The sequence below is a fragment of the Coturnix japonica genome, chromosome 11 (assembly GCF_054131305.1).
Source record: "Coturnix japonica strain WE chromosome 11, WE-NBRP24, whole genome shotgun sequence".
Lineage (NCBI taxonomy): Eukaryota > Metazoa > Chordata > Aves > Galliformes > Phasianidae > Coturnix > Coturnix japonica.
Genome location: NC_140673.1, coordinates 20,713,322 through 20,738,836, shown reverse-complemented (window position 1 = coordinate 20,738,836; position 25,515 = coordinate 20,713,322). Strand labels below are relative to the sequence as shown.

Sequence of the window (25,515 nt, the reverse complement as noted above, 5' to 3'; positions counted from 1 at the left end):
AAGAAAAAACAAATAAGGAAAAAAGATGAACATGCTGTGATGACAAAAGGTATCTTTCAGCTGACTTTCAGTAGCCAACAGCTGACATTTTAAAATGCTTCTCAGCTCTAGGATGCTGCAGAAGGTCCATTGTTTAAACTCTGTAAGAACTCAAAGTATGTGTATAATTCTGCAGATTAAATTGATCCTTATGATCTCTAAACCAATGAATAGCGTGGTCTGTGGATTAATACTGTAATAAATCTCTACTTGCATGCCTCATTGTTTTTGTCCTTAGTTCAGATACTTCCTGGAGCTGTAAATGAATGCTACAGTCTTATTTTATGTACTTCTCCATATGAACAGAAAGAATGGTCATTGCAGTGGTACTGTGCTGAAGCCAGTGCTGGAAAGTGCAACACTTAGAAGCAATCTGGGCCTTTAGAGTTGTATAACACAGGTTCCAAAAATGTAAGTGAAGCCTTAACAAAAGTTCTTCAGAAGTCTCAGGTCCTCTGTTAATCTATGATTACTTTGCACCCTCCCTGGAGTGGATTTTGTTATCAGGACTGAGTATATTTAATTTCAGGAAGGTATGTTTTAAAGACAAGGATAGTTATGATGTATAAAACTGGCGTACCTATTGATGATATTTCTTTGCTTCTTTTGCTCCTTTCAGTGTAGGACTTGATGTCCAGGCAGCACACATCTGTGTTATTTCCTCAGTTAATTTGGTTGTTTGGGTTCATTAGCTTTTCCCTTACAGGAGTCATTAAGCACATACTTGCTTTGGGGTCAAGAGGAAACCATTCATCTGGCCCCTAGGGACTTGACCTGCAGAGAAAAGTAGTGGAAACCTTGTCTGATGCAGTAGTAGTTTTGTTTCCCTTTAATGATTGGGGACTGGATGAGAAGTTCTGTAGGACCCGAGGAGAAGAAGAAGGGCCATGGCAGTACAAGTAGGGGGTTAAAATGGAGCAGGAAATGACTCAGGTGTTAAGAAGACTACGCTAGTCTGTAATATGTAAGGTGAGAAATCATTCCATTTCACTGAAACTGTTTTTTCCAGCACTAAAATAGAATGAATGCATAGAGAATGTCTGCTAGGACTGTTCACTGTCTGCACAGTGCTTTATGGTTCTGTTCTTGGGGAAAAAAGCCCTCATTATCTCACTGTAGAAAAATCATTGCAGAGTAACAGATACCTTGAAATATTTTGTTACCTCTGCTATAAATCCATTACAAAACATACAGAACTGTGGAGTATTTTATGTTTCACATGGAGGAACAGTTTTAAAATGAACATACACAGTTTTTGCATCTTGTATGTGTGCCTGTGAATATGGGCTCAGTCTTTTGAGTCTAAAAAGGTCCCTCAAAAACAGATTGCTTATAGAAAGGCGAGTTTGTTGACTGTGCTCTCTGCTTCACTGTACATGGCCACCAGAGCTTGGTTATGATGAAAGTATTGCCTTTGTCATTCAGCAGCTGTCTTGCTGAGAGGAAGCAGACATAGGTAACAGGGAGTTTTCTTAGAGCCTGAAAGTTAGGAAGTTTCTGTTTATATTCTGAGATGAATGTGTTTATAGCATGGCAAACCAAGTCTCTAGCAATGTCTTTCTGAAACTTTAAAGACCCTGAATCTTTAAATTCTAAGCCTTGGGGTATACTTCACATTTCTTATATCAAAGTAATCTTTTTACGTTTTTTTAAGGGATAATTTGAGGGGAAAAAAAAAAAATCTATACATTTGACTACTAGGTACTTGTATCTCATATACATATGTACGCATGTTATTTTACTAGCGTTGTTCAGGGCTGCAGGTAGACCTGGTACTTTTGTATGTCCTTGTGTAGCTTGCAAAATCATTTCTAGTATATCTTTGACACTTTTGGAATGCATTTATTTTATAAACTTGCTTTACTGTAGGTACCTCCCTTCATCTGTTTTGATTGTTCACAATAGCATTTTAAAGTACTCGTCAACACATGAGCTATATTTGGTTTTAGTTTCTCAGTCTTCACAGCATATGGACCGTCAATCTCAGTTTTGCTGTAGCAGTTCACTTAAGATCTCAGTTTAATTTATACAAAGTTGCTGAAATTGCTTTCAGCCAATGTAGATTGATGCTTGTTGGCCAGCTCTTCCTTTCCTTATCCTATACAAGGTAATTCTGTTTTACCTTCCAACTGGGTCCTTCTTCCTGTGGATTAGTAATATTAAGAGGAGTAACAGTGTGTCTCCTTTGGTTTGAGAGATTTGCATATGAAAGGCAGAATAAATTTGGTGCTTCACAGCTTGTAGAATTGCTGAGAGCTATTCCTTGCAAGATCCTTGTCAAGAAGTATTGGTATCTCTTTAAGAATCCATATCCATATTAACAGGAGAATGCTGGATTGGCCAACTGTTTTGGTTGGGAGGTGGTGTCTGTCCAAACTGTTATTTGGAGGAGATGCATGAAAAATAGGGCAAAAAACTCAACCTTTTTCATTAGTGATTCTCTCCACGTGATCAGTCTTAAGAGAACAGAGCGAGGGTCAGAAGAATGTGAGTACAGACCTGTTGCTTTGATTAGCCAAAGATGTCTCATTTTGTTGACTGATGAAATAATGCTGTAGGTCCTTGTGCCAAGTCCTTATGACTGCTCATTCCATCAGCTTAAGGACTGCAGACACTGGTACCCAGCATTGTAGCTTCTACATGAGATAAGAGTTTGGCTGATTAAAGGCAGGAGTAAACTTGACTCTTTTGTATGCACCACTGGATGCAAAATTCAATCTTAACACGGTACATGTAATAGGTAAATTAATCGTTAGACATTTCAAAGTGAGAGTTTAAAAGTCTGTGGCCTAGAGAGGGTAGTGGTGGTATTTGGAAAATGTCGTGCCACTTAAACCTCACGCTGGAACTCCATGAATTCTTTTGTAGCACAATAAAGTGTCCAAGACTCTGAAGTTATTGCACAAAGTACATATTCTTTACTTTGTTTATGTTATTTTCCTTGGGAACCAAATATTTTTGTGAATTAGTTAAGAAGAAAAGAGACTTCAGTCCCAAACACAGCTTGATGTGCTGCACATACCAAAAAAGTCAGTTTAAAATCACACAAGGGGGCCTGGCTCTCAGTGGCAAGAGGCAGGAAATGTAGTGTTCTGGCTGAAATTCCATCTCCAGTTCATACTTCTGCACCCTGATGTTGTGGCACATGTGGTGTGCCTGACCCTTTCATTCTTTCTCCCTTGAAATTGATGCAGGCCTCCATAGGAGTTTCAGCTAAGTCAGGTTCCGGGGAAATATGTAAAGATCCTTATTGAAGTTAGTTGATCTCCTGTTTTCATGCATCTGCTGGCTGCTTTTAATGAATGAAGGCTAATCATCTTGTCTGACTGCAGCGATCAAAGACCTGGTGTTTCCAGAAAAACACCAACCAACAGAGGAATTTTTAGCTCCATTTTTGGGTTGGTTATATACCCTAAAGAATGTCCTGTTGTCTAGTTTCAGTTTGGTTGGAAGTTTGGTGGTGCTATACTTGGTCACAGCATTCCCTCTGAGAACAGAAGGAAGGCTGCTATTGATTTCTGACTGGGGGAAACTTTAGTTAATGAATTCATGCATTTTCCCTTGGCTGCACGCCTGCTGTGGTTCCCCTACAGCTCCCCTGAGATGCATATTTTAGAGAGTCATCACACATCCCGTAGATGAGCAGAATAAGAATAAGTAGCGGAGGTTCAAGTGGGTCCTTGCTGTATCGAAGGGTGGAATTAATGGTCAGAAAGCTGCAGTGCAAAGCTCAGCATGGGAAACAAAAAGCTGACAAAAGCATTGGCTTCTGGAAGATGCAAGCTGGCCTTTGAAACTCTGCTTCTGGAGGGAAGTGCTGCTAGGTTGGTTAAGCAAAAACCTGCTGGAGTTGCTGGTGTCTGGGTAAGCTTACGTACATTGAAGGCAACTGTGTATAGGATGGCTGTCCTTTTACCAGAAGCTGTGGGACCTGTGTAAGCACAGCGTGGTGCTAAAGGCAGAGGAAAACTGCTAGACTTTTGCTAAGCAAAGATAGAAGGGTGGATTTTCATAGAAGTAAGTTCAGAAGTGCAACTACTATAATCAGACACTGAAGAAATCCTCGTGTAAAGGCAAAGGCCAAGACTTTGAAAAGATGAGCCTAAATTTAGATGCACAGACTGTATTTATGTGTGCAGGTGGCTAGATGAAAAGTGATGAGCAACCAGTCGTTCCAGTGAGAGCTTCTGGATGTGCAAGCTTTTAAATTCTAGTCATTTTCTTAAATGCTTGTGTGTGAGCATAAAAGCTCAGACATGGTTAAATGCTTTCTTACTTTTGGCAGTGCAGGCTCCATAGTGGATTTAATCATCTTTTTCTCCCTTATTGGAGGATGTCTGACTTTTGTTCCTTCTGAGCCAGTGCAGGAGGAACCTTTTTTCTTTATTATTTTGAGACAGATGTTTCTAAATATTTTGTGTTCTGAGGAAGGCTTGCTAAATATCCTGCTGATGGTAATCTCTTCCTCCTTCTTAGGACATCCCAAGGATAGGAGAAAGTTAGGCAAATAAATACTAAACTTGGGAACAGGAGCCAGCAAGCTTTGTCATCTTGTTCCTTTGCTACCATCCCTGAACGTGTACACCCATCGTATGCAGGTGTGTCAGTAGATGTAGAGAGTTGTTTGGTTTTGTTCATTTTAGTATCACTTTTGAAGCTAATTTTAATACTACTGGACCGTTTGCCATTGTTTCCAGGGAAAGAAAGAAAAGCAAAGGAAAACATTCTTGAACCGTAATCCCTTCAGTTCTCCTTCTTTTGCTTTCTGATATCCTGGAAATAGGTCTAGATCAAAAGGAATGAGTAGATGCAAACTTCTGCTACTGTGGTCTGGGGGAAGGGAAGGGAGGAGAACTGAATGTTGTCTTGAGGACTGGATTTTCCTGTTACATGTGCACATAAAGATGAAGTTCAGTTAAACATCGTGATGCTGGCCCTTTTTCCTTGTAATTTACTGTAAGTATGTAGAGGTTTCTCTTCCTTTTCCTCTTCTCTCACCCTGGACTTCAGGAAGCATACTCATGAATTAACAAATGGTTTGTAGTTTCACTTTCTTCACTTAACTTTGCTTATCAGCCTTTCAAACCACTCAGAAACTGAATTTGAGAAAATTCTGGTAACATTTGCTTTGCGCAGCGATGATTATAGGGGATTTTGGTGCGTTTTATAATTGTAAATACAGCATTTGAGCACCCTCAAGTGTAAATGGACAGTGTGGAACAGCTGGAATTTTGAGGCTTGGGAAAGCCCTCTGAAGTAGCTCAAAAGCAGCATTCCTTGTGCAGAGTGCAAACAATGAATTCACTATGTGAAGTAGTGTATTGTAACTTTTGGACTCGGTAGGTCCTTATGGCTATATTAATAGTCTTACATAGAGCTGAGAGGTCATTTATCTGGAATCTTGTGTGCATATAATCCATGGGCTGCTGCAGCTTTGTATCTTTGTGGAGTAGGTGAGAAAAAGCTTATTTAAGTAAGAGGCTCCATGTCAGGAGCTGCAGCTTGCTTCTAGGCAGAACTGAGTGGATAGTGTGCTCAGAATGCTGTCAGTATGGAGCAGGCTTTCTGCTCTCTAACAAGTGTTACTGTGCAGATGCTGTTTCTCTTGCCTGTCTCACCAACGAGGTACTTTCTCTTCTGTGCCTCTGTGATGATTTATACTGTTGCTAGCTTGCCATATCACAGATTCTTACTGGCACCGAAACTATACTTAGAATCCAATTGGTGTGACTTCAGATTATAAATGTAGTTTTGTGGTAGGCCTTGTTAACTTTCTGTTTTTCCTACTAATAAAATTACAGGAAAAAGTGGTTATCAAGGTCAGTTTGCATAGATATACTGGGAGTGTTTTCCGGTTCCAACAAAATGAACTTCCTGAAATATGTCGAACCTGGCTATGAGTAAGCAACATCCATAAACCTTATTTCATCTGTACAGGTTGCAGTAGTGCATTGTTGCTGTGTGCCTGCAGTTGAAGTCTCAATTACACTAATCTGCTTCAGGCAGCAGGCAAGCAACTGGGCATTCTGTTTTAATTGAATGGAGTGACAGGAAAGGGATGAATTGTGCTTGCTGACCATGAGAGCTGTTGGGTATAGAGAATTAAAGGAAGGCAAATCTTGCCATGTTCTTTTCCCTGCCAGTGCTTAAATGTTTGGAATGTGACAAATGGCCTTAGTTAAAGCTTTTTTTCAGAGCAGTACATGTTAATTCTTGTTTGCCCTTATGAAATAAGCTGTGCTTGTACATGCCTTCTCAGAAGGAAGAGACAGTGAATTGATTGGTGCAACACCTGACACAGTACAAGAATTGGAGGTAGGTCTGTTGTGCTTCCTGGCAGTTGGTCCTGTGTTCCAATGGTAACTGTGCTATGGCAGTTGTGTTGGAAAGCTTGCCTTCTCTCCTATGAATAACTGACACTTTTTAAAGCAATGATGATTAATAGATACATATATTTTTAACAAGTGAACATTTTTTTTTAATTAAACTAAAATTGTATTGGTTGGAAGGTGGTATCTTCAGCAATCAAAGAGCAGGAAAGAAAAGTGGCCCTTAGAGGAAAGCTTGTGGCTTTTTTCATTCCTTTAATCAGGCTGTTTTGTGCAGCCATTAGGGCCCTTCTGGCCTCATGAAAAAATCAGAGCTTTGTGCTGAAACATGCTCCCTTCTCCTGCATGTTCTGATGGTCAGTGCTGTGGTTTTCTCCTTGGCAACATCAGTTCACCTGCTGACCAAGAATGTATTTGTACAGCCCAAATTAAACATCCAGCTTGTTCCGACTTACTGCTTAATTTATTTTGTTTGCTGCCATCAATGTGTTAGATGTTCAGTGTAATTGGAAGGTTACTGTTCAGAGGTACTTGAGTGAGGTGGGGTTTGCAGTCTTTTAAACTGTGCATTTTTCTTAACAAGCAGAGGTCTATAAACAGACTTCAAAAACAATTGCATTTAGTCTGATAGGCAGTCTTGGCATGTCAGCTTGTAGTATCTCATGTAGTCATTCTGAACATACTAATGCTGTATTTCATTTTGGTTCAGTTTGGTTGAAGCTAATGAGAACAGATGGGGGAAACTAGGAAATTTCCAGTCCTCCCACTGCAGCTAATTATGCCAGCTGGGGCAGAAGGGTACATTGGCTTGTTGTCTTACAGCCAGAAACCTTCAAAGTAGTCACTGCTGGGTGTGACAGATGACTGTTCAAACATGAGATCTTAAGTTGTCCTCCCTGAAATATGTGGTTTAAAACTTCTGCATAAAGCTGAGTGACAAGATCTCCTTTCTCTATTAGGCATGAGACTTACCTTTTACTTCCAGCACTAGAGGTGATTCAAGTAGGTTGCTGTTTTGTTTGCAGAGTTTGGCTTTTGCTCTGACATCTGTCTTCCACACTAAAGGTGTTACTTTCTCTGTGTTCCTGCTTCTCTTTTTGCTTTCTTCATTGAGTTTCTCCAAGATGTTCATCCCTTCGTATCTTGGTGTTTTGCAGTGTTCAAGGGTCCCAGAGCTCGTTTCTTACTTACCACATTTGAGCTGTCATTTTAAGTACACTCTCCACACCTACTTTTCTTAACCACCTAATGCATTGCCTTTGGCAACATTTGGGCCACCATACAGAGTTGTCTTGTTATTTGCTTTGTATCACTGTGAAGCGCTGACATATGAAGTGGAGTAAATAGTAGAACAACTTTTTACTGGCTTTCCTATGTTGTAGTATCTGGTGACTTATTTCTCTTAGACCTACATTTAGAAACAATATTGATTTTCGGAATAGTGTTGAAAGCTCTTCTCATTTCCATTCTCTTTTCTCCTTCAGACTTGGTGCTACTTACAGTCTTTGTTTTTGGGCTCTAGCTGCTGGACTTGTGTAAATCCGATGTGCCTTTACTTTGAAAGCTTCTAGTTTTCCTATGAATGTGTTCAGGACTTTTTGGATTTTAAGGTTAAACCCTGAAAGCTGAAGGTTCAGTATTAATTTCTTGAAGTTAATCATGTTGTGCCACATGTAAGTACTATTACATGCTGAATTTCATTCCATTCCTCATTTTACATGTTTGAAGCTGATAATGTGACTGCAAATGCTTGCAAGGAAACAGTTCTGTTATCCTGTGTTCTTAGATTAGAATGACATTACCTTCTGCCCTGATTGTTGTGCGGGAAAGAGTTGTATAGCTTAATGCTATAAAAGCAGCAGTCATACCTAAAGCTTCTCCAGAGCTCTCTGATCTAGGGAGTATTTGGCTGAGTTTCTGTGTAGCTTGTCCTTCAAAGAAGCTACTGACCCTCTTTCTTCAGGTTTGGGAGAGATGGGAACATTGGGTTTTGCTGACCTTCCATTCTAGCAACAGAAGCTTGAGTTACTCTTATCACGGATAAATTTGTAGTTAAAGAGGTATTTTTGTGAGCTAAAATGCCAAGGTCTTTTATGCTAATGTTCAGTTTGCTGTGTAGAATTCTAGTAAATGCAAAGGTAAGCAACCTTGGATGGTTACTTTTAGATTCTGGCAACCAGATGAATTGCCTATTGGTCTCCTGTTACATGACAAAAAGCTAGCAGTAGGAATAATGGGTAGCTGTGTCACTGCAACTTGATGATACAGAGTTTGAAAAGGTCTGAACACTGCTCCATTTAGCTGTGAGGTCTCTATGAAATGCTGTCCTTTGCTTTCATTCTTGTAGCCTGATCAGATCTCTCCTCCAATTGCTTGTTACGCTTATGCAATGCCTGTTGTTGCTATAGTGAAATAATGCTTTGAGGTGGTGTGTGCTTCTTGCCTTATTGCTTTTTGTTTGAAAATACCAGTTCTGAAATGTTTCAGGGACAAAAAAATAAAATAGATGTGTATCCAATATTCTCTATGGGAGTGGTGAATTTACCATCCTCTAGGATACTGTTACCACACAGAGCTGGTTTGTGCTATTGCAAGATTGAGAACGAGTATTTTTCTTTCAGTTGCATTGGCAAATAGGAAGCAATCTTTGTAATTTTGTGTCTGCACCGAAAAGGCATTGTTGAAGGGCTCTGAATAAATCAGGCCATCAGGCTGACTGCTTGCATTATCAGCCTGAATGATCCGAAGAATTGGATTACTTCTGTGACACTGAGAGAACACTGAACTCTGTGTGATACTTGCCTTGGGGACAAGTAAGGACTCTACACGTAAAGGTTATCTGCTGGCCAGCCAAAATCTGACATGAGCTAGAGTCTTACTGATGGATATAGGAAGATCTTAGTTGAGTTGTTCACTTGATTAGCCTGTTATGCTTCAAAGAAGTACAGTAGAAATTAAATTAAAGCCAAAACAATGTCTAGTAAATGAGATCTGATGTTTGCTCAGGTGACAGTTTCTGACAGGAGGCCCTGTGTTTTTTTTAATGTGCCAGAGTCAGGTTTGATTCTTCTGTAGCTCATGCATGCCGTGTCCTCTGCGTATCTGTTGTTTTGGCTCAGTCTTTGCTAGAATGCCCTGCCAGTAAAATAGGTGAGTGACTTTGCAAGCTAATTTGGCTGGAGAGGTGCTGAGCGAATAGGTACAGTAGGTGTGCTTCACTAGCACGGAAGCAATGAATCATCAAATCAGTAGGCAACAACTTTTCAGAAGAAAGCAGACAGCTATCACTGCCACTTTTCAGTATTTCAATACTCTTACCAATTGCTTGCTTTATTTATTAGCATTTCTGGAGCAATTATCATTGTGGTATGGCACAATTTAGTCCTAAACAGAACAGGAAGCCAGGTCAGCAATTCCCTTCCATTCACTGGCCAATGAAATCAAGTATGGCAGTTCTATACGTAAGATCTGTTATTGTTCAGTTAGAGAGGAGAAGTAGTCCAAAGTAGTTGCGAACTGTCAGTCTGTAACTGTGGTTACTGAGCTGAATTTTTTGGCTTTCTATCCCAGGTCAGTCAGTATTGTTCTGATTTGAACATAACATAGCAGAGCTTGTGCTGGGAATATACATTAAATTAATGGAAAAATATCTAAATTGCTATTCTTTTCCTTAAGCTTGCTATCATCCTGTGTTTTCCAAATAAATTAAAATAAATTTTAAAAAAAGATATTGAACAATGAGATTTTTTTTAATTTATTTATTTATTTTTTTGAGTGCTCTAATGTTGCTTGTCTGGCTCCCATAGGGGTTCAAGCAAGAGCAGTAAGAAAGATCAAAGTTGCAAAAGCTGAAAGCAGTATTATTTCCAGTGCTAGGTCAGGTTGGCTGAGGCTCTGTCTAGTTGTGTCTTGAAAAAATCCAAGGGAGGTGATTGCACAGCTTCTGAGCAGTCTGTTCCAGAGCTGCTGCCCTCCTGATGCGTGACCTTGCAGCATGAGAGCCAGGTTGTTTCAGATGTCTGGCTTGAACCAGCCTTCAGTTTCTTGTTTTCAGGGTACCCATCCGATCAGTGCCCTTCCCTCCATCTCCCAAGCTGCCGTGCTTGGGCTGTACCTGTGCTAAACTTTTGATTTTCATCATGAGTGTGTTAATACTACAGTAATATATTTTAATATTTTTCTTTGATGTTGCTTCAGTTTAGGGAATTGATAATCTGGGAACTTGATCAGGTTCTGTGACCTACATTTGGTTACTTAGCCCTCTCATTGTTTTATTCTGCCTGAGAGCCAGTTCTTCATTTATTTTCCACACACAGAAATGCGGGGGTAGTGTTATATTGTAGGTGTTTCTTAGGGGTCTATTTAATTACAAATGTTCAAATGCCATTGGGTTAATGTTGTGGTGGCTGTTGTGTGCATCTTTAATGTTAGAGCATTGGTAGAGGTGGGGAAGGGAGACGTTTTCTGCCTCTATTGGTTGGCAGACTTCCTGCCTGCTTGGCAATTAAGAAAAAAAGTGTTTTTAATGTGTAGCTGAGCTGAAGGCAGTTGTGTAGTGATGAATTTTACATTTCTGACAATATCTGAAGTTAGTTAATTACAAAAGATGTTTTGTCTTTTCAGTACATCAACTACGGTAACCTGGAACAGCTATTAGACAGTAACCAGCATCTGCCCTGGACAGTGAGGGTGAAACTGGCATATGACATCGCGATGGGAATCAGTTATCTTCACTACAAAGGCATTTTCCATCGAGACCTTACATCCAAGGTATAGTATATTAAATGAGGAGGACTTCAAATGAAAATACTATAACTCATTTTGCTGTTCTTTCTTCTTCCTGAAAAGAAGCACTGTTATATGTAAGTTGTAAACACTGTAAGAAACAAATTCAAATGAAGTGTATAGGTTTAAAGTCTTCCTCAAAAGCATTGTTTGTGCTGAAGCATTGCAGCCTGTGATTGAGGGCTTTGCTGTCCTATTTAAGCTGACTTTAGACGTGCAACATGAAAGTATTCCAGAATTGTTCTTGTAAAAACTTTATAATGCCACTTCAACCAAAAGCATCCTGCAAAATGCTATCTTAGCTAAAGGGGAACATATTTCTAAGATTAGACGCATTTTACAAATAGAAATGAAGTACAGTATGTTTGAAAATTGAAGGGACTGCTAGTCTTTCATCCAGTTTTTTAAATCTATCTCAGTGTATTGTTAAACAGATGAAGGACTTGCATTTAGAAAAGAGTTAAAAAAGAAAAGAAAAAAACTTATTTAATGTACCAGAGTAACTGAAACTGTAGAGTATTTTTTTGGATCGTCTTTCAAATGAAGGGTGCTGACTTCAAGAAAATCAAATTCATGCAAAATGCCCAGACTTGGTGTCATGTCAGTTTGATGTGATAGACTCAGAAAGCTCCATTTAAGTCACCTTGGAGCGTGCAGGTAAGAAATGTGTAAAAATAATTGGAAAGATGAACTGGTGTTCCTGTTTGTTTTGTTCCCAGTTCATGATGAATTGTAGAGCACTTTAGAATGGGGAAGAAGAGTTGCTTGCAAGGAACCAAAGTATCAAGGGGAACTAAGGAGACTGCCTGCAATATTTACCATAAATGCATACTGATGTGGCTGGTCATATGAAAATCCATTTCCTGAGACCTCAGAGAATGCCTTTGTTCTGGGCTTTGTGTGATTGTATATAGTTCTCTGGAGCTGCACTAACAATTGCTTTAGTGTTATGCATTGCTGAGTTGCTGTAAGTCATTGTTTGCTGGGCAGAGTGCACGGTCTCAGTGCACCAGCAAACACATCAGTGGCCACAGGAAGTAAGAAATCCTAAGAAATTTTCAGCTTTGACTTTTGGCTGCTGTTGGAGGAAACACATTTTGTGTTTTACCAGGTTTGTGCAGCTGGTGTGGGATAAATTGTCTTCCATTCTTTCTACTAAACAACGTGTGTATGAAGTGGAAGAAGATTTGAGAGGCTTCTTCCTTGGGAGGGGAGAGCTTGCGAACTGTATTGGCTAAGGGTAGATTGAATAGTGTCCTGTATTGAGCTTCTTTCTTCACTGAGCTTCAGTAATTGGTGTGATGACTTCCTTGTCTTTGCCCTCATGTGATTAATGATTCAGGCATTTAAAGTCAGAACAAACACTGAGTTTGAAGTGAAGAGGAAGGTATTTTTCTGAAAGTGTAAGGACCTTAACTGAACTATGAACTGGATTTACTACATGGGAGTGTCTTTGTGATTTACACGGTAACTTTTTTCCACTAGAAATTCTCTCTCCAATATGAATTTTGCTTAAATAAATATTCTGGATTAGTTGATCTGTACTTCTGCCTTTCTTCCTGTTTCTGGCAACACTTAGATTTCCTGCAGCTCCCTATAAGAGGTGGTGTGAATGCATGAAGTTTGTTCTGTCGGCAGAGTTGTCTTGCTCTGACTGTAGCATTATATATAATGTACAAGAATTGGATACACAAAGGCTTGGAAAAGACAGTCCCTGACCGCTGTCAATCGAGGACTGAAGAAGTAATTGTTTTTGACAATGAGTATATGGCAGGATGATCTCTGTTGCTAATTGCTCCACGTGGACAGTAGCAGTGCAGTGTTAATAGTATTGCAGAAAGCCAGAGGGAAAGAATGGTAGCGAGGAGTAGATGTAGGTCAGTGTAGTCAATATGGCAGCCCATGGGGGATGTTAAGCCTGCCATCCTATTTGTGCCCTTCCTGTTGCCCTTTTGTCAGAGTGGGAGTCCTTGTTAGGGGAGGGGGAAATACCAGCTGTCTGAGCAGCGCCATGCTGTGAGCAGCTCTGAGCATGGGTCTAGCTGATCATGTTGATCTGCTCTGATCGACAGCAACAGCCTAGCTTGGATCTGTCAGGAACTGGCCAGTTGGATTGGCTGCTCCCAGCCTGCAGATGGTAGGTGTGTGGGCAGGGTGACTTGTACGTTCTGTAAGCCAATATGGTGTCCTCACTTTTCACTTGTCATAAAAAGATTGATGTGAGATTAAGCATACAGCCATAGATGGGTTATGACAACCAGCCTCTTTGGTTCGTTCCCTGTCTGTATTGTTACAAGCCCTGTGAATCGTTTCCTATTCTGGGATTGCAGAGGATTTGTGTCCTGGAATCATGAGGCTTTTCTTTATCCTTTAGTGATTCTGAAGACTCTGGCAGCCTCAGTCATAGGAGATGCTGTTGTTAAAGCAAAATCATAATGTGAAACACTGGAAATATAGTGGTAAGAGTCAGTGAATTGTGATAAAGCTTTACTTAATCCAATTTAGTTTCACAACTTCCTGTCTACCTACCATTAAAATACCGTGTTTGAGAAAGCATGGGGAAGAATATTCAGTCTGCAAAAGGAATGCAGCAAAATCTTCACTACTTAAAATAAATACTGTATTACTACACAGAGTTCTTTCAGCACCTTGTTTACAGTGTATTTTTTTCATATACAAATCTTGTTCTGCAAGCATTGTTAATTTCTTTGGAAACTTACAGCAATGGTTGCTTGATTGTCAGAGAATTTATACCTGCAGTATCTCTGAGATAGAGGAGATGAATAAACTTGTGTTTCCTAAGATGAAAAACAAATATGTTGATGAATATTTGGTGTTTTGAGACTGGGGTATTTGATATTGAAGACTTAAAGTTCAAGGCAGTGCACTTGCCTCAGGGACAGTTGGACGTATGCAGTACTTATAAAATAGTCACGTTTGCCTCTTGAGGCAAAGAAAGCGATAGATTAGCATCAGTACCTGAGATAGTTTTGCTAAACTAGATTTCATGCCTCAGAATCCTCCAGTGGTGCTAAGGAGGGACAGAATCCAAATCCTGGAGCAGCAGCGCGGTATACTTAACCACGAGACTGAAGAGCTTCACTTCTAACCCAGCCTTTCTTTTTCACCTCTTCCCAACCTTTCTCTCGCTCTTCAGTTGCAAGAGTAGTTGGATTCCTGAAAACAATGGACCCAAGTGTTCTATGTGCAGTCCAAAGTCATCTATTTGAATCTATTATATGCATTAAAAAACAATTATGCCAGGTTGAAAATGGGCTGTATGGTCCTGTAATTAAAGGCTTTTACCTTAATTCATCTACAGAAGGGGAAGGATGAAAGTTCTGATGACCCTGTCTTTCATTTGATGTTATTTTTTTTAAGGTAGTTTATGTACAACTGCCTACAATACAATACACACAAAACATACAACACAAAACCCAAACTGGAAGAAACCAACAGTGACATGATTAAATTCATTTACAGGTTAGAAGTCTGAGATGTATGGCAGAGGTGTCTGCTTCAGTTAAAAATCTTCAAGCATTACTGACTGCTATTACTTACTGTTTTTTTGAAGTATTTAGTGCTATTGTTAATTATCGTTAATTATTACTAATACATATACAGCATGGTTTCACTGCAGAGCGGGAGTAGAGAGAGGAGCAAGAAGTCTCCATGGCAGTGAGAAGCTAACTGCCAGCTGTCTGCCCTTTCTAGGACATCATATCTGCTCTGTAATTATCAGTTTTCTGTTAGCACATAGTATCAGCCAATGTTCAGGCTCTTCTTCCAGGTTTTTACTTTTTTCTATCTTTTTTTCCCCCCAGCTTCTACTCCCAGCCTTATGGTTCAGTCTCCTTGTTCAGTTTCCTGCAGTTGCTCTCCTCCTTAGTGTTCCTGTTCGAAGCTTGATCTAAGCCACCTCTCTACATTCTGGTTTTCAGTATGCTTAGCTATTTTTAAGTCTCCCACTGTCCTGCTCCAAGTGAGCTCTGTTCCCTCTCCTTACTTGTTTGCCATTTCCACTGTTCTCACATCCTACTAAAAGCTTTTGTTTATTATCTCCTACCCCTAGAACCTCACTTAAGACTCTCAGTTAGTCCCTGCCAGTCCCTAGCTTGAATTTCTAGTTGGTCTTGTCACCTAATTCCCTCTTTCATATTCTCCACACTGAACAGAACCTGTTCCAGTCGACTTTTTGGCGTACAGAGGTCTCATTGTACTTGAAGTTGAGAATGTGTCAGATCTGGGTATGGTACCATAGGCTAATCTTTTGTCAGGAACTTCCCAAACAAATGTCTTAGTTGAAAACAAGCTCTTATAATCAATAATAGGTTGTGAGCAGTTTGGGTAAGCTCCATTAGTGGTAAAATCTGTGAAGGAATTGTATTCTCTAGACTAGTGTATGTGTGTGGTTATTGCTGCCAAGATAAGCTTTCACTTCCCTGTAAATGTGTAATGGCTTACCCTTCTTTTGCTGAGAGATGAGTGATCTCAGTTCCTATAGGAGAGAAACGTGTGTATGCAGTTGCTGTGGACCATCTGGTGTAAAATAAATTCATTGCCTTTGGCCGTGAAAGTGGCATACCTTGACTTGCTATGTTGTATGCCATTTTCTTGTTCAAAACAAAATCCAAGCAATGAACAGGACCTTTGTCTGACGAGTCTTATACTTGCTGCTGCTGTTGTGAGGTCCCCTTTGTGCTCGAGTAAGCTGTCGCCTGGGTATTTTGCACTGCAGGAGAGGGTTTGCAGTGGAAAAATTAGCTGTTGCAGAGGATTACTTCTACAGTAATACTGAACTTTTACTGGTACTTTGGGGCCCAAATGGAGACTGTCTCTGAAACCTACTGGTTTCATTTAAAAAGGTGTATGGTGTAATAAAGCTCCTTTTGCACATTTAATTGTCAATGATGTTTCTGCTAGGGGACGGCTCTTTAAAAAAAAACAGATGATACATTTAACTGAATTCAGTAACATTCATCAGAGCTTTGGAAATGACACTTTGGTAGCAATTCTGTGTTTTCTGGCCTGCAGTAGAATCTGAGTTAAGTTTGTGTGTCATATCTTAAAATAAAACAATGGAGTTTCTTCAGCTAAACTTATTTTTAACTCCAAAACTTTTCAGTCTATTTTTGGTTTTGTTTGTGTAAAAGGGAGAGTAGAATATTGCATTCATCTTAGCAGGATTATGCTGTGCAAAGCAGATGTTAAGCTCCTGTAACACACAAAGGGGGCTTTATATTCTTTCACATCTGTCTCTGCATAAACAGCTCTGTTAACTCTTTAGGACTCATGTACAGAGCTCCAGCTTGTGTTCAGAGATTGCCTCAGGAGGGACTGATGTGATCACCATTTCAAGGGGAAAAACCTCAAGAACCCAACTGAAGTCAAATGCTGCAGTCTCTGACCGTGTGAGCTGCCAAAGGAAAGAATATCCTTCTTTATGCAGAGCTCCAAAGAGAGCTTGAGAAGGTCTTTGTGTTTTATTGCCTTGCAGCTTATACAAACAGCACAATAGTAAGTCAAACATGTTTTCTTAAAGCCCATGTTGTAAAGCTGCTTGACATTTTATCTCACGGGCAGTTTCTGAAGCTGTCCTTTACACTAGAGGAGAAATTGAACTCTTGTGTTTCTGTGTTCAGTTCTAGTAATTAAACTTCTTAGCCAGTTGATACATTGGCTTTTTTGGTAGAAACTGAGAAGTATCATGTAGTAGAAAGGATGCGGTATGCTGGGTTGTGCTTTCCCTACTCAGATACCAACAAGCTTAAATTCTTCTCTACAGCCTTTCAGTCTCTAATGAAGCTTTGTCCCATTTTTGATCCTGATTTATCTTGGTAGCAGGATGTGAGTGATGAGAAATGCCTTTCGCTGGGTGCACATGAACAGCCAGTAACTACTTACCGTAGGCTCTGAGTGACCTTTTCATGAATTGCGTCTTAAATCTGGTAACTAAACTGTCCACGCTGTGAATTTGGTGCAGTGTTGTGTAATGGCTTTGCAAAGGTGGGAAGGCTGGAGGAGGAGCGTGGTGTTGCTGCTTCCTGGAACACACAGAGAATTTCAGTACAGAGCAAAGCATCACTGTCTGCAAAACTTCGTAATGAGGGCTTTAAAAGTGACCCCTGGTCTCGCTGGTATCCTCACAAGGGCTTTACCTACTGATTTCTGTAGAAATAGACTTCCATCCCTGCTGTACTAGAGCATGTGTGTTAGTGAATTCAAATGTAGTCATTACTTCAGAAATGCAGAAAAAAGACAGACTCCTGTTAATGATGGAGAATAGCTTAACCTTATTTATGTCATTTAACATTGTGCAGCCCCCACAGTGGAACGTTTGCCGAGTGCTTTATATCAGAAATGTAACCCTGAGCTCTCCTCTATTCCTCATGGTGCCGTCCTGTTCTATCTGGACCTGATGGGTCGGCAGGTGGAGTGGGATGTCAGTTCTGTTTGACATCTCAAAAAGCTCGTGCTGAAGGGGAGCCTGACTTCACCTCAGCTCAGCTGGGAAGGAGCTCAGGGCTGTCAGGCAGCATTATCTGACAGCTACGTTGCATGCTCTGTTGGTTTAATTTATGATTTATCCAGGAATAATCTACTTGTATAACGGTTCAGTGCTGCACCTGAGAGCTGAGACTGCCTGGGGGCTCAGTGTGGGGATAGGATTGTTCCATCTGCAGTGAGAAATGTGTTGCTGTCAAATGGGATGTAATTCTGTAATGGTGAGAACCTGAAGGAAAATTTTCTGTCACGTTTATGTTGTGTTTAAGCTTTTTTTTTTATCCTTTTGTTGTCAAAGCAGCCCTGTAGATTATTGCAAATCCAAAGCTCAGTACAGAACTGTTTCTGCACGTTTTCAGATATACTGAGGATAGTCTGTGGTCTGAAATGTTTGCAGTTGGAGGGTTAATGGAGAATAGCCCTAATAGACAAAACCAAATTATAGAAGCTACTGCGGTTTTGCTATTCAAAGTAAGCAATGTGTAAACAAAGTTAATGCAAGAAGGGAACATAGATTTTAAAAAAGAATTATTTTGAATTATAAATGGACTGGTTTTTAGAAGTATCAAATTATGAACCATCTTTAATCACTGAAAAATCAGTCAGAAAGCAACTCGGTACTGGTTCATGTAGTAAACTGCCAGCATTCATGTGTGCTGTCAGACCTCTGCTGTCCTTGTGGGCTTGTTTCTGTGGCACACAATGAAATTCCCCATGGCTGAATCATTTGAGTAAGATTTTTCAGAAAAGTTTTATCCTTCTCAGTTAAGTCCACTAATAGCAAGCAAATGTTTGAACAGAGCAAGCTGAATGAATGTGCTCTTTGATAAATGATAACAAAGCTCATAACTGAGAGGCTTTACTGCTCTCTGGACAAGCATGGTTGGTTTAACTTTGTACATGTTTATGAATCCCCAAAGTAACCGTTCTTATTATACTCGGAGTCATGCTGAACAAACAGAACTTTGCACCTCGGGGCTGAGATGTGTTTTACGTGGTTGCGAGTGTCTCGCTTAACATTGCAATGGGCAGGAAGAAAACTCACTTCGTGGCCTAAGCCACAGTCAGCTCCGAGTGTGTAAACAGTAATGACCCAAACTTGATCTTTTAGACAAGGAACTCACTTTTTTTGCTAACTTCATTATACAGACAAGCTAATACTGTGGGGTCAGCGAGGGGCTTTTGTACATCCCAGCACAATAAAGCTGGAAAGCGTTTCCTGCTGTTCAGCTAATGAATGTAGAGTACCACCGATCAGGCAGTGGCTTTGCTGCCTGTCGCTGCTGTTGTGCTGCCTGCAGGAGGATGCGGTATGGCGTGTGGTGAGGGAATGAATGCTTTCTTACCCCACCTACTGTAGGACAGGATAAAAGGCTTCAGGAAGTCAACTGTTAATTTGTTTGGTTGGAAGGGAAAAGATGTGGCCCTGGAGTGGTCTCAAAGCGTGTTTTGTAGAGTTGTAAATAAATAACAAAAATAAATGGGCAGTGCCTTGCATGTGATGTGATGCTGCCAGACCCGAGTTACCCGAGGGGAGGGGCATTAGAAAGGGCAGAGTAGAGGGAGAGGATCACCTCCCTTGACCTGCTGGCCATGTTCCTTTTAACGCACCCCAGGGTCCCATTGGCCTCCTTGGCCACCAGGGTACCCTGCTGGCTCATGGCCAACCAGACTTACAAAGCACATGTAGCTTTGCCACATCTTGTGTTTTCTGATGGAGTTCTACTGCAAAGCGGTTGTTTCCTTTTAAGTAGTCAATATAGCAAAATATACAAAGGCATTTTTCTAATCTTGTATTCTGGTCAGGTCCAAGCAAACTGGACCTGAAGGAAAATTGAAGATGTCATGGTGCATGGATTGCATGGATTGCATACTTGAGTAGTAAGGGAATTAAATCATCCGAAATCTCACTAGAACCTAGCTGGCACGTTCACTGTTGATGGCTTTTTCAGCAAGTTTTTAAGTGGATTATTGATTATTGTGAGGCTGTTTGCAGCATCTTAAGATTGACAGATATGTGATTGTACAGAGGGGAGCGCAGAGGAAAAGGGTGGCTGCTTTCAGCAAAAAGCTTTTCAGAGATGAACGTCCTCCAAATTATCTCTTGTGATCTCGTTCCAGACTTAAACAAAATGAAACAAATAGGATATGAGTTTCATGCCCAGATAATAACTGTTTTCTTTCCTTTTTTTCCCCTCAGAACTGCTTAATAAAACACGATGAGAATGGATACTCAGCGATAGTGGGAGACTTTGGTTTGGCAGAGAAAATTCCAGATCACAGGTACGTGAACTAATCAAACTCTATAGCAAGAGCTGCAGTGTTGCTGCAGATCAGAAGGTCTGTTAAGCTGGATCCCTGGGGCCATTTTTGCAAGATGTGTAATAAGTACCCTCAGTCTTCAGCTTAGAACTGCAGACTGGGTGTCCACCGGTGTTCCACATCTTGTTATTGTCCATTCTGGTTCAGTGGTGTCATTTATTCTCTAAAAGTACTCTAGTGAGTAAAGGATTTGTCCAGGTTTTTCAGCAGATCTTCCAGGCAGATAGTTGGGAATTTTTGTTAATAATAATAATAATAATAATAATAATTTTAAAAGTATGTATATATTAACAAACAAGTACTGTCCAGCATTTTGGATTGGGGTGATTTTATAATAAATATCCTCTACTGATTCCAAACAATTAGCTATCATTAGCTCCTTTCCAGCCTTGTAAACAACAGTCAGTGGGATTCCAATATATATTTTTTTTCTCTTTAACTTCAATGTTAGTTCTTAAGATTTAATTTTATAAAGGAGAGATGCTAATATAATAGCAGCTCATCACTTTGCTCTCTGTAGGATGAAACTGTAATCTTAACTTATTTGAGTGCACAGGTAACTGTCACAAGCTATTGTTGCAATTGGAAATAGTCCTTTTGTCATCCTTCTGTTATGGAGGACAAGGGTTTAATAGTTCTCTCATCTGTATATTGACCAGTATATTTCAGACTATTCTGACGGGTGAACATGCAACCAAATTTTCTTCAGTGTGTGCTTCTATGTGGAAATAAATAAAAGCCTTTCAGCTCTTAAGATTGCTAAGAAAACAACAAAGATGATCCAAGTTATGCAGTTGTTAAACTACGCATATCCTGAAACTACAGCCTGGGAGGTCTGAAGGCTTGTGTTGATGTTGGTGAAGTAAATTTGCAAGCAGGCTGTGCTGAATGCTTCAGAACTGCTTATGGAGATGCATGTAGGGATAATTACATTTTTCTGCTGAACAGAGAGTTTGCCATCCAGCCAGAAACTGATCTGCAGAAGCCTTTTTAAATATAGATGAAGGAGCTCATTCCACCAAGAGTTTGGAAATGAAAGTTTGAAATCTGTGACCTAAAGATAAAACAGTAATTATTTAGCAATAATTATACATATATATGTATATATATTTGGACACTTTGGAGCTGGAAATAGAATATTTTGATTAATAGTCCAAGACCTTGTGTTTCTTTCATCTTCTCCTCCTGTTATTGAATGTTCTAGTAATTCTAGCAGGAGACTAGAATGAAATACAGTGTTATGGAAGCCACTTGTATAGACTTCACCATGGTTAAAGTTTCTGCTCACAGTTATGGAAAGTTTATAGCAATGTCTGAATGAGAGCAATTCATTAATGCTGGTTGTTCTCTCTCTTCCTGCTACCCGCTCTGGTGTCTATGTCTATGTGCAGTGAGAAGTTACCAGTGGTCGGGTCACCTTTCTGGATGGCACCTGAAGTTCTCAGAGATGAACCTTACAATGAAAAGGTAGGTACACGTAAGCAGACTCAAGCTGTCAAATGTTTCTGTGCAATATATGTACACAGTATTTTAGATTTTTGTAATAATAATTTTTTGTGACATTTCTCTCCTTGATGGGTCATTCAGAAGGAATGGTGTGAGTTGAACAGCTAGTAATATTTATTCATGGCATGGTTTCTCATGCAGAATTAAAGTACCTTTAACGTAATTCACTGTTATGCTGTTTCTTCTCTGAAATGCCCCATGTGCTGAAACATGATAATTGCTTGTCTGCCTAACACAGCTTGATTTAACCAGGTCTTCTGAGAAATGTCCAGTGATGCTTGTTTTTTTCTATACAAAAATGAGGCTATTTCCCTGACAATGGTCTAGTGAAATTAACACAGAAGTAAAAGATCCCCATGTATACTTCTAAAATTACTTTAATTAAAAACAACAGCAGCATAATACAGTGTTCAGAGGAGAATACAACTGGATAAAATCTGTTCTCCAGTGGCATTTATTCTGTTTGTGACACTGGTATTTCTTGCAGGGGACCATCAGATTACGCTAGATTTTCTGAAAAAGTAGTTTTCAACCAAGTTGCTCTTGACATAGTTTTTTCTGCTGTGTGCAAAGACATCTAGAACAGTGTAGTTCAGCCCTGCAGCCGTGACTTCTCATGATAAAGCCCACATCCTGTACCTTTTTTTTTTTTTTAGCTAGAAGTCAGTATCTGTTTAATTGGTGATATTTAAAACTTAGTGGAAAGCAGTAATTACCTCAGTAAGAAAGCTAATCATTACTGTTTCAAAAGCTTTGCTAAGAGTTCCAATTGACCTAAATTAATAATAAAGTACCCAGGTTCTTTGCTAACCCTACAGTAATGGGGAATTAGGGAGGAATTGGGTCTCTATCAGTATGAAAAGTAAGACACGAGCCTGCCTGAGGTCTAGGAGGTAAGGGATGGAAGTTTCTGCTTTGTGAATCTATATTCTGTGTTTTCCTGAATTTTATTACTTAGTAAACTCAGGTGAGTGGAGAACTGTGTGTCTCCAGGTATGCTCAGATAAATGATTACTAAGCTTAATGAAAATTTGTAGGATGTGCTTCACTACATGGAAAATGTTAGTTATAGTGTAAGGTCGTAAGGCTATGGTGTTGGTTTAGTTGTTCTGATAACCATTTGGGGTAAGGAGAAACTCAGTGGCAGATAAGAATGGTGATCAGTCATAGCTGAACCATATGGCTATTCATTTTTTCCTTTTAGGCAGATGTGTTCTCCTATGGTATAATTCTTTGTGAGATAATAGCAAGAATACAGGCAGATCCAGACTATCTCCCTCGCACAGAGGTAAGTTGTTACCTTTATAAAGTTGCTGGGAGGGGATAAGTATGCCATGATAATGGCTGGCCTTTAAAATTTATAGCACTGCTGCCAAAGATACGATGCATATGATGTTACACTAAAATGAGCTTGTAAAAGGCTTTTCTTCTTTTGCACTATTATTGGAAGAGGTTCCATTGAAGATGTTTTGACATACAGGCTTTATAGAGCTACAGTCATCATTGGAAATCCTTTCAGAAACTCCAGACCTGCCCTTGAACTGGGCAGAATATTGAGGGTGTTGAGTGTCCTTTATTTTGTAGAGTGGTAGCTCACATAAATTTCTTGCCAGTTTACAAACAGAGCACTTTTGGAACATTGCATCCTTGAAATACTCCTGCCTTGTGAAAAGAGCAGGAGTGATATTAGCAGAAGCTAGAAGAAGCTCACCCTTATTTTTACATCCTGTGCTAATCATTGTCCATCTAAATTAAAATGATCTAATAGATGGAGATGCTTCTATTTTCTTCTCTTGCCTTTTGGCTTAGTCCCATCTGCAAGGCAACTTTTTGCCTTCCATAGCAGTTTTCTGAGTTGTCTACCCACCTCCAGTTCTGAGAGTGCTTATGTCTTGAACAACAGTATGTAAGAGATCCTTTTGTTCATCTGCCCTTTGGATCTTCTCAGAGAAGTGTTTCTAAAGAACTGGCTAATTTGGATAATCAGCCTAGTAGTACCATCCACTGAAAAATTGTTCTAATTGGTTCACCATGGTGAAACATCATAGTATAAGATATTGCTTCCAGATCCACATGGGCAATGTTTCAGTGAATTGCAGATGAATCCAGGAAGAAGGTTAGGATTGAAGTCAGCTCATTCTCTTACAGGTATCTTATATCAAATAATCCCAATTGGGAATGTTGCAGTTTGGAGCATGCATGAAGTTTTCTCAGAATTCTCTATGAGGCTGCTCAGAGATGGTGTTCATAGTAATTCCTGATAACTCAATAAAGGGAACCCCTGAAAAGAGGATGCTTTGGGCCAGATGGCAGGTCCTGATTTATGTCTCTGCTCTCTGTGCTGTGTTCTTGTTTGTACAGAATTTTGGATTAGATTATGATGCCTTCCAGCACATGGTGGGAGACTGTCCCCCTGACTTCCTCCAGCTGGCTTTCAACTGCTGTAATGTGAGTATCTTACTTGAAGGGGAGAGGCCCAAACTGGAGTTTACAAAATCCCTCTGACTTTCAAAGGTTGTGCTTAAAGGTTTTACAAGAGAGGCTCGCCTATGAAAGCAGTGTACATATATAACACAGTGTCCCTGACAGCTTTCATACCCTTGCAAGAAAGTCTGCCTTGTGCTTTTGCTGTTCTATATTCTGCCATACCAAACAAACAGGTTTGGCGCACTGAAAAGCTTCTTGCAGACTGCTCAGGCTGATCATAACCAGTTGTATGTTATTGACACTGGCTGGCCATCGGGCTGACAAAATCCAGCTGTTACTGTGTACAGACCTACTGAGCTGTGAAGAAAGAATTTTGGGTTGCTCTCATAAATAGAGAGGACAAAGTGGGGACAGGCAAATAAAGAACAGGCTCTAAACTACTGTGAAGATTTTCTGCTGCTTTAACCCCCCAAAATCTCCAATCTTGGAACCCAGTAAGACTGCAGGTAATGTCCAGCCTAGAGTAAATTTTCTGCTGGTTATTGGAGTATTGTGATAGTGCTGGGATACCTTCATGACTCATCAGCATGAAAATTACAGGGGAGTACATCTCTTTTTGTGGGTTATTTCGTAACAGATGTTACTTTTCCTTTGAAGTAAGAGAACATGAGCTTGCACTGAATTCAGCTGAAGCTGCGAATGTCCGGTTGTCTCACCTGTAGTTGAGACACCTTCTGGAACATTTATTGCACAAAACTCTGCTCAGGACTCCAAAACCAGGCTGTGTTGGAACTAATAACAGCACTGTGTCCTAGTGAGTGTTTGCAGGAAAACTCTCAGAACAGGTTTTTTTTAATTTCTGTTGCTGTTTTTCAGACTTTGTTTTCACATCAGCACTGCTGCTGGGAGAAGCAGTCCCCACTATCCATGATTTTAGGAATTATTTTTGCCCCAAGCTCTCTCTTTACCTTGTATTAGTACAAATGTGCGTACTGAAGTGGCAAGTGGAGTAAGGGTGAGAATGTGTGTTGGGGGAGAGTGTAAATTAATGTTGAACATGTTTGTGGAACTTGCACTGAACCAACTGCTTCACCTCTCTAGTTTTGCCTTAGTACAGCAGAGCTTACTTCACCAGGACAATGGTGTGCCTGACTCATGTTTCTGAAGTTTTGTGACTATGTAAGCACTGAAGGGCTTAGGTAGAAGTAGAGTTTGATTGTGGAAATCTCAACTCCCAATTGTATTCCCCAGAAATCTTACAGCATCCAACATACAATCCAAAGCAGTTTTCCACCACAGATGAAATCCAGAGTAAAACTGTACTAATAAAGCAAGGGGGAATTACTAGTCTTATGTTCCCATGAGAAAAAGGACTTTCACCTACTGATTATCATCAAATGCTGTCTCCTTCATAATAAACGTCCTCTGCCTGAACTGAGACTGGAAATGACTGCCTTGTGATGAAGACATTAGTATGCTAATTTCAGTGTGGGACATATTGTAGCTCACTTTCCACTTGCCTAGAGGAAGGAAAAGGTGGCAAATAAATAAGGCCTATGTCTTATATTTTCTGAAGCATGCTGTACTCCAGTAACAGGTGATC

At 40.0% G+C, this 25,515-nt stretch overlaps 1 protein-coding gene across 4 annotated transcripts in view; it reads left to right on the top strand.

The window, feature by feature from the left end:
• TESK2 (testis associated actin remodelling kinase 2) overlaps positions 1 to 25,515 on the top strand; it is a 64,680-nt gene that overhangs the window by 31,717 nt on the left and 7,448 nt on the right. For 3 of the 4 annotated variants that reach the window (XM_015870127.3, XM_085511595.1, XM_085511596.1), the window contains 5 exons: positions 10,992 to 11,138; positions 19,858 to 19,940; positions 21,371 to 21,446; positions 22,690 to 22,773; positions 23,847 to 23,933. In XM_015870127.3, the coding sequence (XP_015725613.2) occupies positions 10,992 to 11,138; positions 19,858 to 19,940; positions 21,371 to 21,446; positions 22,690 to 22,773; positions 23,847 to 23,933 (477 nt within the window). The remainder of the gene's footprint in view (positions 1 to 10,991; positions 11,139 to 19,857; positions 19,941 to 21,370; positions 21,447 to 22,689; positions 22,774 to 23,846; positions 23,934 to 25,515) is intronic. The other variant, XM_085511594.1, reaches the window with a different exon arrangement.